At 44.2% G+C, this 15639-nt stretch overlaps 1 protein-coding gene across 1 annotated transcript in view; it reads left to right on the top strand.

Moving 5' to 3' along the window:
* Positions 1-15639, top strand: part of HSD11B2 (hydroxysteroid 11-beta dehydrogenase 2) — a 388376-nt gene that overhangs the window by 267651 nt on the left and 105086 nt on the right. The window contains exon 2 of the mRNA XM_078671395.1: positions 5038-5250. Coding sequence (XP_078527521.1) covers positions 5038-5250 — 213 coding nt within the window. The remainder of the gene's footprint in view (positions 1-5037; positions 5251-15639) is intronic.

Here is a 15639-nt window from a genome sequence, read left to right as displayed (position 1 = left end):
TGCCGCGCCACGCTAGACTTCAACACAGACTGGAATGCAGCCCCCAAGTAATTACCAGTATCTGAGATTGATTCATCCATGCCACCAGTCAGTCTTGTGCTGTCAGGTTACTAGCCCTAGGCAATATCCTGCCCATATCAGACAAGTGACCAGCTCTGTGACTGACATACAGCTAAGCGTGCAATAGCACTTTAGAAGAAGACATGATTTGTACATTTGTATTGGATTAGAACGACTATTTAGTACCCTCCTTCAGTGCAGGAATCTTGCTTCCCTATGCCGAAGCTACCCATCTTTAAAACAGAACCAGAATAAAGACACTTTGCAAGAAAAAGATCCCTCTTGCTGAAATGGGCACAAAGGTGGAAGAAGAGGGCTACCAGAGAGACAAACCACAAGAAAGCATTGTATAGAAAACACGTTGTCCTGTCCCACACATACACATCACAGCAGAAACGACCCTCTTTTACCGACGCAAGCTGCCTTAGTCTCCGTAGAGACTGCCAATATCTTCAACTACCCAACTCTGCCGAGGCCAAACTTGCAACCAAAAGTAACCCCGGAAAAAGGTTTGCAATCAACCCGGCTCCCTTCCTCCCTTTCTCTATTAATTCAATCATTGTCATTCTCTAGCTCTTTGTCTCCCTTTTAATCTGCCTCTCTCTTGCTCCTGCTCTCTTTTTGCTTTCTCTCTCTCCTGTTTGCCCCAACTCACTTTGCCTTTCGTCATAATTTCCAGGCATCGGCATCCATCCACTGGTGTAAAAAAACTTGAGGGGTCCCCCTTGCAAGGCACGTGGAGGGGCCCCATCCATACAGAATATTGTGCCTAGGGGGCCCCCTGGAGCTTGGAGCCCCCCTGCACTGCTGGGGCTGCGAGGGCCTTTGTTACGCCACTGCAGCCTTCAATCTTCAAAAACCAGCCTTCAATGGCTTCGGCCTCCCATAGAAATGGTAGATGGGGATAAATGGCCAGTCTGCCCCTGTCCTCCCCACCAAGCCCATCCATAAAGGCCCCCAGCCACTTCTCCATGAGGAAAAAAAAGTCGGCCGTGATGGACCACCTTCAGTTTAACTGGATACCCAGTCAAAGACTCAATATATTCAACTGGCTTTCAAGTCTTTCTTCATTAGAGTAAGCTTTTTCCTAGCTAAGGTGTCCCTAAAAAGAGTTAATTTTGTTCTTTCTCAACATAGCAAAGTATTTTCCAAAGGCCACAGAGCCATGCTAAAAAATAAAATTAGCTGTTTCAAATTAAGCAAAGTCTCATTTTATAATTAGGGTGGACGAGCAAGATCTAAGGGGTGGACGAGCAAGATCTAAGGGACCCAAACCAAGGAAGGCTGACCAAAGAGTTTAAACAGCACAAACCTAAGCCTCGTTTGGAGCCTTACTTGGATTTTATCAAAAAACCAAGAGATAGATCCCTATTCATTCAGTTCAGGCTGGGAAACCTACCCTTACATGATTACACCTGTAAGTGGAAGCCCCCGTACCAAACCCCACCTGACTGCCCAATCTGTGAAGGTGTCACTGAAAGTATCGCTCACGTCTTTTATGCATGCCCAGCCTATGTAAAACCGAGACAGAAATGGCTAAAACCCGTGTGTTTATTGCTCGGAACCAGGAATCATTCCGCAGCACTTAGAATACTCAAGGCTGAAACTAGTACAAGCTTAGTGTGTGGGGTTGCCAAATTTCTGAGCTGGGTTTGGATAATTAGAGCAAAGGCTATGAGATGACTCAGTTTTAGCTAATTTTTAACATCCACAAAGCTGCTAACGTTTAATATGCCTTTTAAATTATTTATTGTAATATGAATGTTTTTACTGTAACCAACTTTGTAAAATGTAAGATTTATGAATTGCGTTTTTTTTTAAATTTTGTATGTGCTTTTATGATATCTTGTATATCGAAATAAAGCTTTGATGATGATAATTAGGGCTCCCGGTTTTATGGTATTTTTTTCCCCCAACACTTCCATCTGTATCTATCCATATTTTTTTTATGGCCATCTCACTGGTATTTATCCATATTTCGTTTGTGTTTTGAGAATAAATGGGGTCCCAAAATGGTATATTTCCACATGTATTTACTCCTATATGTGCACCTGGATGAATAAAGAAGCCACATATAACATAGCACTACACCCACAGGTACATATGAACATTATACTACAAATATATGTTAACATATGCCTGTATCTAAGGAAATCTCATCCTGTTTTTTAACTCTTTATGCTGTCTATCTGCTCTTGCCTGGAGTTAATGAAAGACAGCATGCAGTCTCACAATGAGAACAATTGTCAGTATTTTCATGCTTTTAAAAATAAATACAGACAGGAAACTCCACAAAGATGTGAGCATTGTGCAATATCCCCTGCTATACAACATTTCCAAAGCAGCTGGTTCCAGTTGTGTGTATTAGTCCTATCACCCCTGTGAAGTCCCTCAGGAGAGGTGGCAGTGCTGTCTCCATTCATCCATCGGATGCAAAGCTTATTGAACACTGACGTCTTTTCCGTCAGTCGTTGCCTATGCACTGGAAGCAATAGTACCAAGGGCGCTGCTACCTCCTGTTCATTGGGTCAGATGTTGTTAGAACTAGGGATCCCTCTGCTACATAATTGATCTGGTTTGTTGACTGCATTATGATGGCTGTGCATGTACCACTCACTTGATTCCTCTAGCACTATGTAAAAATACATTTACAAGGGCCTTGGTTGGTTTCGCTCCCGCAGAGCACCCTTATCCACTCGCCAAGGCTGGATATGGGACGAGCTACCGTTATCGAAAAGGCCAAGTTACGCCCTTTGTTATTTTGGCTCCGTTTAAAATCAACCCCAGAGTTGTCTTCACATGCGGCTGCCCTTTACGAAGTCCAGGCACTTGATCGATTTAAGATCCCTTGGTTGCAGGAAATTGAGGGGCATATTACCAAGCAATAGCGATAATTATCGCTATTGCTTGGTTAGAGACAACATTTTACCGCTGAGCTGCGGTGATTGTTATCGCAGATAAACCTTGGTATTACCAAGGTTTATCGCAAATGCGATAAAAAACGGCCGCAATGCATGAATATCGCTGAAAAGTCAGCGATATTCATGCATTACCGAGCTAATGCTCTTAGCCATGTTATCCACCTCCCATTGGATAACATGGCTAAGAACTGCTCAGGGCAGGTGTTAGCTTTTGGAGATATTCGGGCTTAGCGCGAATATCTCCAAAAGTTGGTAATAGGAGATAGCGATGTTAGCGACTGTTTCCAGTCGCTAACATCTTGGCACGCCCACTTTGCATGTCATTAGTGATAAATATCACTGACATGCAAAGTGGGGCCCAAGATAGTCGCTATCTCCTACTAGCTGTCGCTAACTGGTGTTAGCGACAGCTAGGTAATAGGGAGATAATTTTATCTCCGCTTTCTTGGCTTTTAAAGCCAAAAAAGCGGAGATAAACCCCCTTGATAATATGCCCCTAAATCCCTGATCACTGCTATTGGCTTAGAGGGGTTCTGTGGGAATCGAGGGGTTCCGTGGGGCTGCCTACAAAGGAATTACTTAAGAAATATTGTTGGTACTGGGTGGCCCGGTCTTCCCTTTCATAGTCGTCTTGGGGACGCCTAACTACTGAGTTTATGGAGTTCAAACAGCTTGCTTCACATGAATATTACCTGGATGCTATCGCGATTAACCAGGACAGGAAGCTGTTTATGCAATTTAGATTTGGTTCACTTCCAGTGAACGCTTTTACAGCTTCCTGCGCCCAACATTGTACAGGCTGTCCTCATGTTGTGGAATCGATAGGTCATATATTTTTTGCCTGCCCAATATACAAATGGCCGAGAACCAAATGGTTAGCTCCTATACGTAAACGCTTTGGTACCCGGTGCCATTTAGAGGTGCTGCGCATCTTAAAATCTGAAGCCAGCTTTGTAGTTGGCTGCGCTGTAGCAAAGTTCCTTGGCACTATGTGGCACATTAGAAGGTCTGTCCCGAAGCTATAACATTAAAATGTTTGGATATTGCTAAGATAACCTTTTTTAATGTACCTTTTAACCTGTTTTCAAATTTTAATATATATATATCTATTTCTTGTTTTAATTTGCAAAACATGTTTTTATGGTCTTTACCATTTTAGCTCTGTATAAACAACAAACTAAGGGGCATATTACCAACAACTAGCGATAATTATCGCTATGTTGGCTTAGCGGCAATATTTTTATCGCCGAGCTGCGGCGATTTTTAGCGCTTAGGAACCTTGCTATTATCAAGGTTTATCTCCTAAGCGATAAAAATCGGCCGCAATGCATGAATATTGCTGAAAAGTCAGCGATATTCATGCATTACCGAGCTAATGCTCTTAGCCATGTTATCCACCTACCATTGGATAACATGGCTAAGAACTGCTCAGGGGCAGGTGTTAGCTTTTAGAGATATTCGCGCTTAGCGCGAATATCTCCAAAAGTTGGTAATAGGAGATAGAGATGTTAGCGGCTGTTTCCAGTCGCTAACATCTTGGCACGCCCACTTTGCATGTCATTAGTGATACATTTCACTGACATGCAAAGCGGGGCCCAAGATGGTCGCTATCTCCTACTAGCTGTCGCTAACTGGTGTTAGCGACAGCTAGGTAATAGGGAGATAATTTTATCTCCGCTTTCTTGGCTTTTAAAGCCAAAAAAGCGGAGATAAACCCCCTTGATAATATGCCCCTAAATGTTTCATGATGGGCCTTGCTATTTATTACTCTTTCATTAAGGCCCCTGCTGTATTATTGTGCTACACTGCTTTGTACCACTTGCATTTTTAGCACTCATTTTATTGAACTTTCGTTGTATTTTCAACATGTATCTAATAATTCTGTTGTAATGAAATGTTTGTATTCTCACTTTTATGGTCATAAGACCGAAATAAAGTTTATGACTGACTGTCATTTACAATTAAAGTACTTGTGATCTCTTGTAGAAGTTTCATGTCAGCCACTTGCCGCCATCTTACTGTGACTAACCTCACCTCTACCGTTTGTTTTTTCAAGGCTGTGATACTGGATTTGGACACGCAGTAGCCCACAAGTTTGACGCGCTGGGGTTCCACGTCATCGCAAGTGTGCTGGATATGTCAAGTGCGGGTGCGAAGGAGCTCCGACAGCGTTGTTCTGCAAGGCTCACTCTTATCCAGGTGGACCTCACCAAGACTGAAGATATACAAAAAGCTTTACAACTCACAAGGACCTTGACTGTTGAGACGGGTAAGGTATTCCGTAAAGCCTCACACTGTTGATTCTAAACAACAATCTACTGATACAAGCCATACAAAGAAATGTTCAATTTGTGAAAGAAGAAATCCTAATGTTAACATAGGTTTGCTAATTTGGGTTGGTCGCCTCAGAACGTTATGCTAATACTTTTGTCGCTAGACTCACAGACAGGTTTGCCCATCTTGATCAGTTTGGATCCATTGGGTGCAATACGAGCGATTTTTGCCACAATAGCTACTTAGAAGTCTCTGTTACGTCAAATGGGCTCTCGCACACACATGGAGCCCTGAGGAAGGTGGAGCCTGAAAGCTTGTGTTGGTTGCAATAAGGATTTCATACAACTGGGGTTGTTCAAATAAATAGAATATCATAGGATTTTGTAAGAAAATTCTGCCAGCTTGCACCAGCGAGTTGCAGCCTGTGGAACGTGAAAGACTTAAAATATTTGTAGTCACTGTCTAAGAGACCCAGGCCCTGATTTTGAGTTGAATCCCTAACCATGTGCAAAGATCGGCTTCTGCGGGGATCAGAATTTCAAACACCGTAACCTGACCCTTGGAAAACAATTTCAATTACTGTGTGCCAGCAGGAGTAAGGAGACCTTCAGCCAGGCAGAATTGTCTTTATTTTTGATGTTTCTTCCCATGGTGAGGAATGTTTTGAAGATGCTAGTCTTATCCTTTGCAGTAAGCCATGATTGAAGAATCCCATACAACCAACCCTGGCAATTTTCCATTGGAAAACTCACTTCATTTTTCAACACTTCCTTTCTCATCTTATTGCATATTTCACAGCGCCCCACATCCAAAATGTCCCTAGTCCTCGTTCAACTGCAGGAGCCGTGTCCTCTTTCCCAGTCACTTGCATAGGAGATGAAATTTCCTTTTTACTACCAGTACTAGACCTAATTTTTCCTTCTGCTGGGAGAATGAACAAAAAGTGTAGATTTGTTTTGGCCCCAAATGGTTTCAATGGTAAACATCCTTTACAACGCAACTTTTACCATGCAGTGCCTTTACAACGCAACTTTTACAACGCAAACCATTACAACGCATTACGCTGGGGGGCGTTCTAGGATAGGGAATAGGTTTAATGTACTATCCAACACCTTCCCTACTATCCACGGGGACTGGAGTTGGAATAGTAAATTAAACTATTCACTATCCAGCGCCCAAAAGCATTATGCGTTGTAAAGGTATTCGTTGTAAATACCGCGTTGTAAAGGAATGCGATGTAAAAACATGCGTTGTAATGTCATACATCCGGTTTCAATTCCTGCAACTCCCGTTCTGGACATCCACTACAAGAAGAATAGTTGCTAAAATGTCCCTTTGTTTTGCTATATGTTCCTGTTCCAATCCTAAATGGTAAATGCTGACACCACTTCAAATTTCTTATGCCCGGAGGCAGTCACACTGTACGCTAGTTGGTCAGCAATTAACAGCCAGTCTTGGATATGTATATCAATATCCTTGCTGTCTGACAACCAACTGGAAAAGAACGAGTTTGTCAAGTAATCGTTCTTCAATTTAAAGTTTTTAAAAGTTGTATTTCAAATTACTTATCTACAATCTATTTTCAACAATGAATTATATTTTAATAGCAATTGGAAAATATCTTTGAATAATATTTCTACTATTTCCCAGGCAAAGTTGAAAAAAACCTGTGGCATGATTCACAAAGGTAAACGTACACTTTTGTGTAAGTTTACTACTTTTCGGTATTCACAAAGGCAAACTATCATGCATGCGTGCATTGTCCGTTAAGGTGGGTTTCCGAGGGCGGGGGCCACCAGATGTCGTCCCATGCAGAGGGGGTGGAGCCAAGGATGAGGACTTCTGTTTTGTCCAAGTTGAGCTTCAGGCAGCTGCTTTTCATCCAGGTTGTGACAGCTTTCATCCCTTCTTGGAAGTTGTGCGCGGTGATGTCAGGTTCCTTGGTGAGGAAGAGGACGAGCTGGGTGTCGTCGGCGTAGGAGACGATGTTGAGCCTGTGGTTCCTGATGGTTGCGAGGGGGGCCATATAGACATTGAAGGGTATGGAGCTGAGGGAGGATCCTTGGGGTACTCTGCATCTGATCTCTGTCGGTTATGAGAGGTAGGGTGGGAGTCTTATTCTCTGTATTCTGCCTGAGAGGAAAGCTCGTATCCAGTCTAAGGCTTTTCCGTGGATGCCAGCGCCGTTGAATCTAGAAGCTAGCGTGCAGAGGGAGACGGTGTTGAAGGCTGCTGATAGGTCCAGGAGGATGAGGGCTGCGGTGTGGCCTTGGTCGAGGAGGGCGCGGATGTTGTCGGTGGCAGCAAGGAGGGTGGTCTCCGTGCTGTGGTTGCTGCGGAATCCGGATTGAGAGGTGTCTAAGATACTGTTGGTTTCTATGAAGTCTGCTAACTGGGCGTTGATGGCCTTTTTGATGATTTTGGAAGCAAAAGGAAGCAGTGAGATGAGCTTGAAGTTCTCGAGGTCCGTGGTGTCTGCAGAGGGCTTCTTTAGGAGGGGGTTGACTTCAATACGCTTCCAGTTGTCGGGGAATGTGGCTGTGCCGAGGGAGCACTTGATAGTTTGACGTAGCTCTGGTGTGATGGCAGTGGCTGCCCTGTGGAAGATGTGCGGTGGGCAGGGGTCAGAAGGTGCTCCGAAGTATATGCTCTTCATTGTCTTTAAGGTGTCTTCTGTGGTGAGAGGGGTCCAGGTGAGCAGGGTCTGTTGGGTGGTGTCATTGGGGGTGGGAGTTGAGGCGGTGTCGTGGTCTTGGTTGTCAAAGTTGTCGTAGAGTATCTTGATCTTATCCACAAAATAAAACTTAGATGAAAAGTCTAACTTTGCTAGTAATAACTTTCCTTTCTGAGTACGTAAAAGGAGTAAAGTTATACGTTTGGTTTAAGTTTACCTTTGTGAATCGGGCCCCTATTTTATTTATAGCTAGATTTGCTCATGGAGAATGTAGCTTTGCCTACATAGTGACACACCTCTATTTGAAACTGTTCACTGTAGGGAAATACTTTTCCTTGATATTTATCATGCCCTGCTATTATACATTATGGTCCTAACCCTTGGGTTTACAAGGCACATATAGAGGTGACTCTGCTAATATATGAAAGTCGGTTTTTCTACATGGCAAATCACTTTTTTATGCCATGTGTCACTACAGTAGTTTTAAAACTGCAGCCCAGCCAGAGCACAATAGTGCTCTCTGGAGCCATAAACTTTGATTATAGATGTGAGTGATATAAAGGAGCAATCAGACACTACAGTCCACATATGACATTTAATGTTCATGCCACTGATGTGTTTTATAAATCAACGTACCACACAACACACACACACACACAAAATATACAAATTCATTTGTTTGGTATGTCAAATGGATTCTAAAATATACTTTAGAACATTTAGACAAGTACATCACAAAATAAAATTTTAAAACTCAAAAACATGTTTTATATATATCTACACTTTACATAAAACATATATATAAGTAATTGTTTAATCTACTGCTAATTCTAATATGTTGAGGACCTCTGCATGATATAAAAATATGTTCTTTTCACTATGTCTAGCATTGCCTTGTCGGCATCCACATAATTTAGGACCAGATCCAAAGTTTTGCGGTAGTACTCCATCCGTCAAGGTGGTGGAGGGCATTACGTCTACCACCTACGTCTACCACCCAGACAGACTATTCTCCACTAAATTTACAGATAACTGATGACTTAGCGGGTATATTTGTACCTTGACAGGAGCCACTGCCATCATGGCATATCCGGTCAAGGTACAAAACGTTTGGTGGGCAGCTACCAGCAATTTTGATAGCGTCCACCAAACCTTAACAAACTTTTATGTTTCAAAAACAAAATACTAATGACCCTCACACCCAGGTCACTAATTTTTCTCTTCTATCCATGATGGGCAGAAAAAAAGGACATTGCACCGTCTGCCCTAATTAGGGTGGGCAATGTAATGAACCTCTTCTGCCTGCCCCTACTCATGGGGGAAGTTTTCTGTCGAAGGAGCCAACATAGTATTCATTGACTGAAGGTTCACAGTCCTCTCCACCAAAAATACATCAGGCTGACCATACTTTTGGTGAAGAGGGTATTCCATTGCATTTGCAACAGAGTGCCCTGTCTGCCAAACTATAACAGACCCCCACCCCCCAAATCTATTATTGCAGAGTTGGCTAAGACAGCCGGACCACTTTCATGAGAGTTTTTCAGGTTAAGGAGATGTTCAAGATATTTTGGACACACATTAGAGAAACAGTGCCTCTTTAACAGAACAATTACTCAAAGTTAGCTTTAAAAGGCAGCTCTATTTGGAGGGGACAGGATGGAAAAACTTATTTCAAGACTGAACTCTGAATCTAGCATTAAACCACAGAGCTATTTTTCACATTAGACAGCTTTCACAGGTTCAGGCAGCAGAGCTACATCTCAGGTTATGTAGATTTTACAGGTTCAGAATGCAGCTATGCGAGGTACATTACATCGGTTCTAGACATGACACACAAAAGAGCTAAATGGAGTGATAATATAATTTTTTTTAAAAAGCTATTAATATAGATTGTGTATTACCTTTATATGAATCATACATTTACCAAAATAGATGTTCTCTTTTATGTTTTTGCGGTAAAACTGCTTGTGGAAACTACGATACCATGTAGCGCATGTTTTCTCCTGTGCTGTGTCACCTTCCCACTCTGAGGTTGTCTGCTTGGAATGAGAGATAAACTGCAGTATTGAAGTTTGTGCAACCAGTCGCAGCAGATTTTCCTCTTTCGAATCAGATTTAACCAGGCAAATTTCACCAGTTTATTTTCTCAAGATGTGTGCATAGGGAAAATCTTGGATGTGTGATAATTTCCCGAAATCTGGTTCAAATACTTTCTGTGCCTAATTCAGAATTACTGAACCACATAGGACAAGGACCATAGTAGGAAATTAGTTACTTATCTGTAACTCCAGTTCTCCATCATTGGTATCTTTCATATATTCACATGCTTGAATCATTCCCTGTGAATCCCGAGCAATTTTAAGGAGCAGCAAACTGTTAAAATGGCAGCAGGCCTCAACAACAGTGTGTTTTTTAGTACCACATCGGCCTAATTTGAAACAATTCAAACTTCAGCTGATGAGGCGAAAGTGCTAAGCTCTCCTACTCCCCCAGGGAACACCATAGCTCAAAATGTGTAGCACAAAGTGTGAGTAGATTACTTAATAAATGAGCCTGTGGCTGGGAAGAAAGAAGTGTCTCGTGGATATATGAATGATACCAACGCTGGAGAACTAGAGTTCCAGTTAAATGACTTGTTCCTGCTCTTCTTTCATATATATAAAACAAGGACCGGGGGTCGCTCATTTTCTTACCTGGCAGCACAGAAATGGAATGAGCTCCCTCAAGACCTAAGACATACCACCAACTACCTCCTGTTTCGAAAAAAACTAAAAACCTTCCTCTTTCCCAAACCTTAAGGACCGCCTCAGTGCTAACTGGCGGTAGTCTCAGTCCAGGTATAAGCGCCTTGATATCCCTTGGGATGAGTGTCGCGCTCTACAAATACCGCAAATAAATAAATACATATATTGACATGCTTGAATCAGAATTGTAAGCAGTACATAACAATCACAGCAAAGCAGGAGGCAAGTGTCACGATTCCCCCGACCGCTGGTAAACACTGCCTGCTTTTTCTATGGAACGGGATGGGAAACTACAAATCCCATGATCCTTTGCCCGGCGCGCTGCTATGACGCTGTGCGACTATGGGAATAATATGGCGTCTGACGGTGGACGCGCTGCCAATTATTCCTGTTTGCTGAGAGTGAGTCTTAGCGTGTGTCCTGGTTTCTGGCTGGAGATTCATTGGAGATCGGTGGCGGTGAGCGTGGGTCCATTTGGCTTTGGATCAAGGCTACCGAGGTGGGGCTTAGGAAGCGCCCATTACGAGCGCTGATTTTTAGCGCTAGTGGCTTGTGAGTCTTGGATTTACCTGGTGGGGCTTAGGAAGCGCCTGCATCTGTTCGGTCCCCAGGATTCTTGGCACCCGTTTTCTGGATTAACCTGGTGGGGCTTAGGAAACGCCCATATCATGATCTGCACGCCAAGTCTCAGGTTTTCCTTTTCGGAGTGTGGTGCTTAAAGAGTGTGATTTACTTTCTTGGAACCTGGTGTTCGAGTATCAGTTGTACTAATATCTTCAGGGAGCGTCTTGCTCCGGTTTGTGCAGGACACCTGGGCTTAGGTGCCGCAGAACCAATCATTGTACAGTACTGACTTTATAGCGCTTACAGAGAAGGATCTGTAAAGACGCTTTGTTTGTTTTGCCTTTTTTGCTGGGCTTATGATTTACTACCTTTTGCTCATTTGATCAACAACCTGCTTAGGGAATGTATGTCATTGCTTGGGGTTGACACTCTTTCTGCAATCCCCAGAAACATTTGTTTCTTACATTTCCTCGGAGGAGGAACGTTTGGTTGTGATCTACAGTAAAGGAGAATTCTTGTCCTTCCTTTGTGTTCTGGGCAGAGTTGGGTTATCTTCATCCTACGTCTGGGTAGGTGTCCGTTCAGTTTCAATAACCTTAAGGTCCAGCTCAAAGGAAGGGAGGGAACAAGGGGGGTTTTCTAATGATCTCTTTATTCTATCTTCTAGCAGCAGAACCAGGGGATTTAGAAGCCGCCCTTTAGATTGTTCCTTTGGTTATCCAGACCTGTAGGAAGCAGGTGAGATAGCATGTGGTATATTGAATAGCCTGTTCCCTAGCTTAGAGGTATAGGTGCACTTATCCCTTGCTTCTGTATTACAGGTCGCGGTTCCAGTTGCCCAGCTGTTCCCCTCCGGACCTATATTTTTCCCCCGCTTGATCTCCTTAACAGTCTGTGACATTTTATTGTCAGACTTGGGATGACCTAGAGGTGGGCCCCCTTGTAGCATCAATCCGATCCTGAGGAGCAACCACGACAGACCTGACAGAATAATCGGCCTAAGAATATTTGCTCCTCCCGGTTGGGTTGATACAAGGGATGGCTACGTTAGAGGAGGTACTGACCGCATTGGGCTTAGTTCAGGCAGAATTAGCAGCCTCCCGCCAGGAAACGGCCGCGTTGCAAGCACGGATGGATGCTATGCAGCGGAACCCGTTTGATGCAGGGAACCCTGCCCCTCAGGCTACCTCGGTGGTGGTAGAAATGCCATCCCCTGTTCCCCTAGCACCCCCGGAACGGTTTATGGGAGATAGAAAGAAGGTGCAGGTGTTCATGACACAGGTGATGATGCATTTCACCTGTAAGCCCAAATGTTTCCTTACCAATCAATCAAAGGTTTCCTTTCTCATTTCCTATTTAGGGGGAGAAGCAGCTCAGTGGGCGGTCCCTATTGTCAGGAATAATGATGGGCTCCTGTATGATTGGGACTTGTTTCGTGCTGAATTTGAAGCAACTTTTGATAGGAGAGCTGAAACCTTCTCCGCTGATAAGGAGCTGCTTGTTCTTAAGCAAGGCAGTTCCGATTTAGTGACCTATCTGAATCATTTTCGGAGATTAATCGCTGAAACTGATTGGCCTGAAGCCAAACAGATGGTTCTGTTCTACCAAGGGCTCACAGACAATCTAAAAGATGTCATAGCACAAGTTGAACCCCAGCCTACCACATGTGCGGCCTTCATTAATTTGGCCTTACGCTTGGATCACAGATTGAGAGAGAGAAAAGGGGAGACTGGAAGAAAAGACAGACCTCTGGTGTGTGGGGAGAAAACGACTAGTGGAGATAAAGCCGAAGGAAAACCAGAACCCATGGACGTCGGAGTGGTGAGAGCTTCCCTCACAACAAGTGAAAGAGAACATCGCCGTAAATTTGGGCTGTGTCTGTACTGTGGGAAAAAGGGCCATTTTTTACGAGAATGTCCTGTGAAACCGAAAGGAGGACGCTATCGTGCAGGACAAGGAGTAGTTTCCACAGTCGACAAGGGGTCGGAAAACTCCGAAGCTTGAGTCCAAAGGAAGGGAGGGGCTCAAGTGCACATTTCATCCCTTCAATAACTGAAGAGGACCGAGGGGGAAACCAGCTGTTCTTTGTGGACATCGAATTATGGATCGATCAAAACCCTAAGCAAGTTCGTGCCATGGTAGACTCTGGAGCAACAGGTTGCTTTATGGATTTGACAAAAGCCCGGAAGTTGGGTGTAGCTCCATTGGATAAAACCGTCTTTGAAGATGTGTTTGCAGTGGACGGTCATGTGCTAGAATCCGGTCCTATCACCCAACACACCCCTGAGTACGAGATGTGGTATGGGGGTTATCACATGGAGCTGCTTTCCTTTAACCTCATCCAGGCCCCTACCTATGGAATAATATTAGGACTCCCTTGGCTGAAGAAACACGAACCCACTATATCATGGACAGAACAGACTTTGGACTTCACCTCCTCGTATTGCCAAGACCACTGCATCAAGGAGAATCCCAGGCCCTCAAGGGTACTAGCGATGACACACACAGTCTCTACAGCCGCTGAAAAAGAGGTGGAGCTTCCTCGATGCTACCAGGAGTATGAGGAGGTGTTCAGCCAGGCAAAAGCGGAAGTACTACCCCCGCATAGAGAATATGACTGCCGCATTGATTTAACACCAGGGTCAGTAATTCCGTGTGGCAGAATCTATGCGTTGTCACAACCCGAAACAAAACATCTTCGGGAATATTTGGATAATCTTCTTGCTTTGGGATTCATCAGACCATCAAGATCTCCAGCGGCTTCCCCGCTTTTCTTCATTCCAAAAGCCAATGGGGAATTGCGCTGCTGTATTGACTACAGGGCGTTAAATGCCATAACAACCAAGAACCAATACCCACTCCCGTTGATACCCGTGTTGCTGGAACAAGTTAGATCAGCTAAAATTTACACGAAATTGGACCTGAGGGGAGCCTACCATTTAGTACGCATCAGATCCGGCGACGAATGGAAGACAGCGTTTAAAACCAGGTATGGGCTCTTTGAGTACCTGGTGATGCCCTTTGGGCTATGCAACGCCCCTGCCTCCTTCCAATTTTTCCTCAATGAGGTATTGCGAGACTATTTAGATATATTCGTAGTAGTCTATATTGATGACATTTTAATATATTCGGATGATGAACCAGAACATGAAAGACATGTGAGTCAAGTGCTTGAGGCCTTACAGAAAAACCAACTGTACTGCAAACTAACGAAATGTGAGTTTCATGTTACAACGGTGGAATTCCTGGGTGTCATGCTCACTCCATCAGGGCAAATAATGGCTGAAAGGAAGGTACGGGCCATAGTGGAGTGGCCACAACCCAACACGGTTAAGGATATCCAAAAACTCCTTGGTTTTGCTAACTTCTATCGGAGGTTCATCTCACACTTTTCTGATATGGTAACACCTCTCACAAGATTAACCCGGAAGAACACCCCTTTTTTATGGGGAGTCGACGAGCAAACTGCATTTGATCGGTTAAAAACCGCATTCACGTCGGCCCCGATATTGGTCCATGCTGACCCAAGCCTCCCCTTCGTGGTAGAAGCTGATGCGTCAGAACTTGCGGTGGGAGCGGTTCTTTCGCAAAGGAGTGAGGACACCGGTCATCTACATCCCATTGCCTACATGTCTCGCAAGTTAAACCTGCAGAACGTAACTACACTATTGCGGAGAAAGAATTGCTAGCAATTAAAGACGCCTTCACTGAGTGGAGGCATTGGCTGATGGGCGCATCGCACCAAATCACTGTTTATACCGACCACCGTAATTTGCAGTTTCTGCGTGCCGCACGCCATCTCACCCCCAGACAGTTGAGATGGATGCTCTTCTTTTCTGAATTTCGTTTCGTGGTTACCTTTCGTCCGGGATGTGACAACCGTAAAGCTGATGCTCTCTCCCGGCAAGAAAACCACCCAGCAATGATAGAGTCCCCCGAAACCAGCATCATCGAACCCCGACAGGTGGTAGGGGTGATCCACACGGAAGACTTTCTCCACAAGGTCAAAAGAGGCATTCAGACCTTTGCGTGGAAAACATGGATCCGTTCACACCCGGAATGGAGAATCCGTCAAGGGTTGCCGAGGAAGGGGTCTCAGTTGCTTCTCCCCACACTTGCATTGAGACAACAAGTATTTAAGTGGTGTCATAATCTACCATGTGCAGGACACACTGGAGGAAAGAAAACTTTGGAAAAAATGCTACGCACCTATTGGTGGCCCTCCATCAGGCAGGATGTGTTTGCTTGGGTTCAACTATGTGAAGTATGTTCGCAGGCTAAAAGCGATCATCGACCCGCACAAGGGCTGTTACAAACGATGCCCACGCCTGTGAGTCCTTGGGAGAGTTTTTCAGTCGATTTCGTGGTGGGACTCCCTAAAGATCAAGGGATGACTGCGATA

Source organism: Lissotriton helveticus, chromosome 12, assembly GCF_964261635.1.
Source record: "Lissotriton helveticus chromosome 12, aLisHel1.1, whole genome shotgun sequence".
NCBI lineage: Eukaryota > Metazoa > Chordata > Amphibia > Caudata > Salamandridae > Lissotriton > Lissotriton helveticus.
The sequence above is the reverse complement of the archived record's forward strand: the minus strand, read 5'-3'. Positions and strand labels throughout refer to the sequence as shown.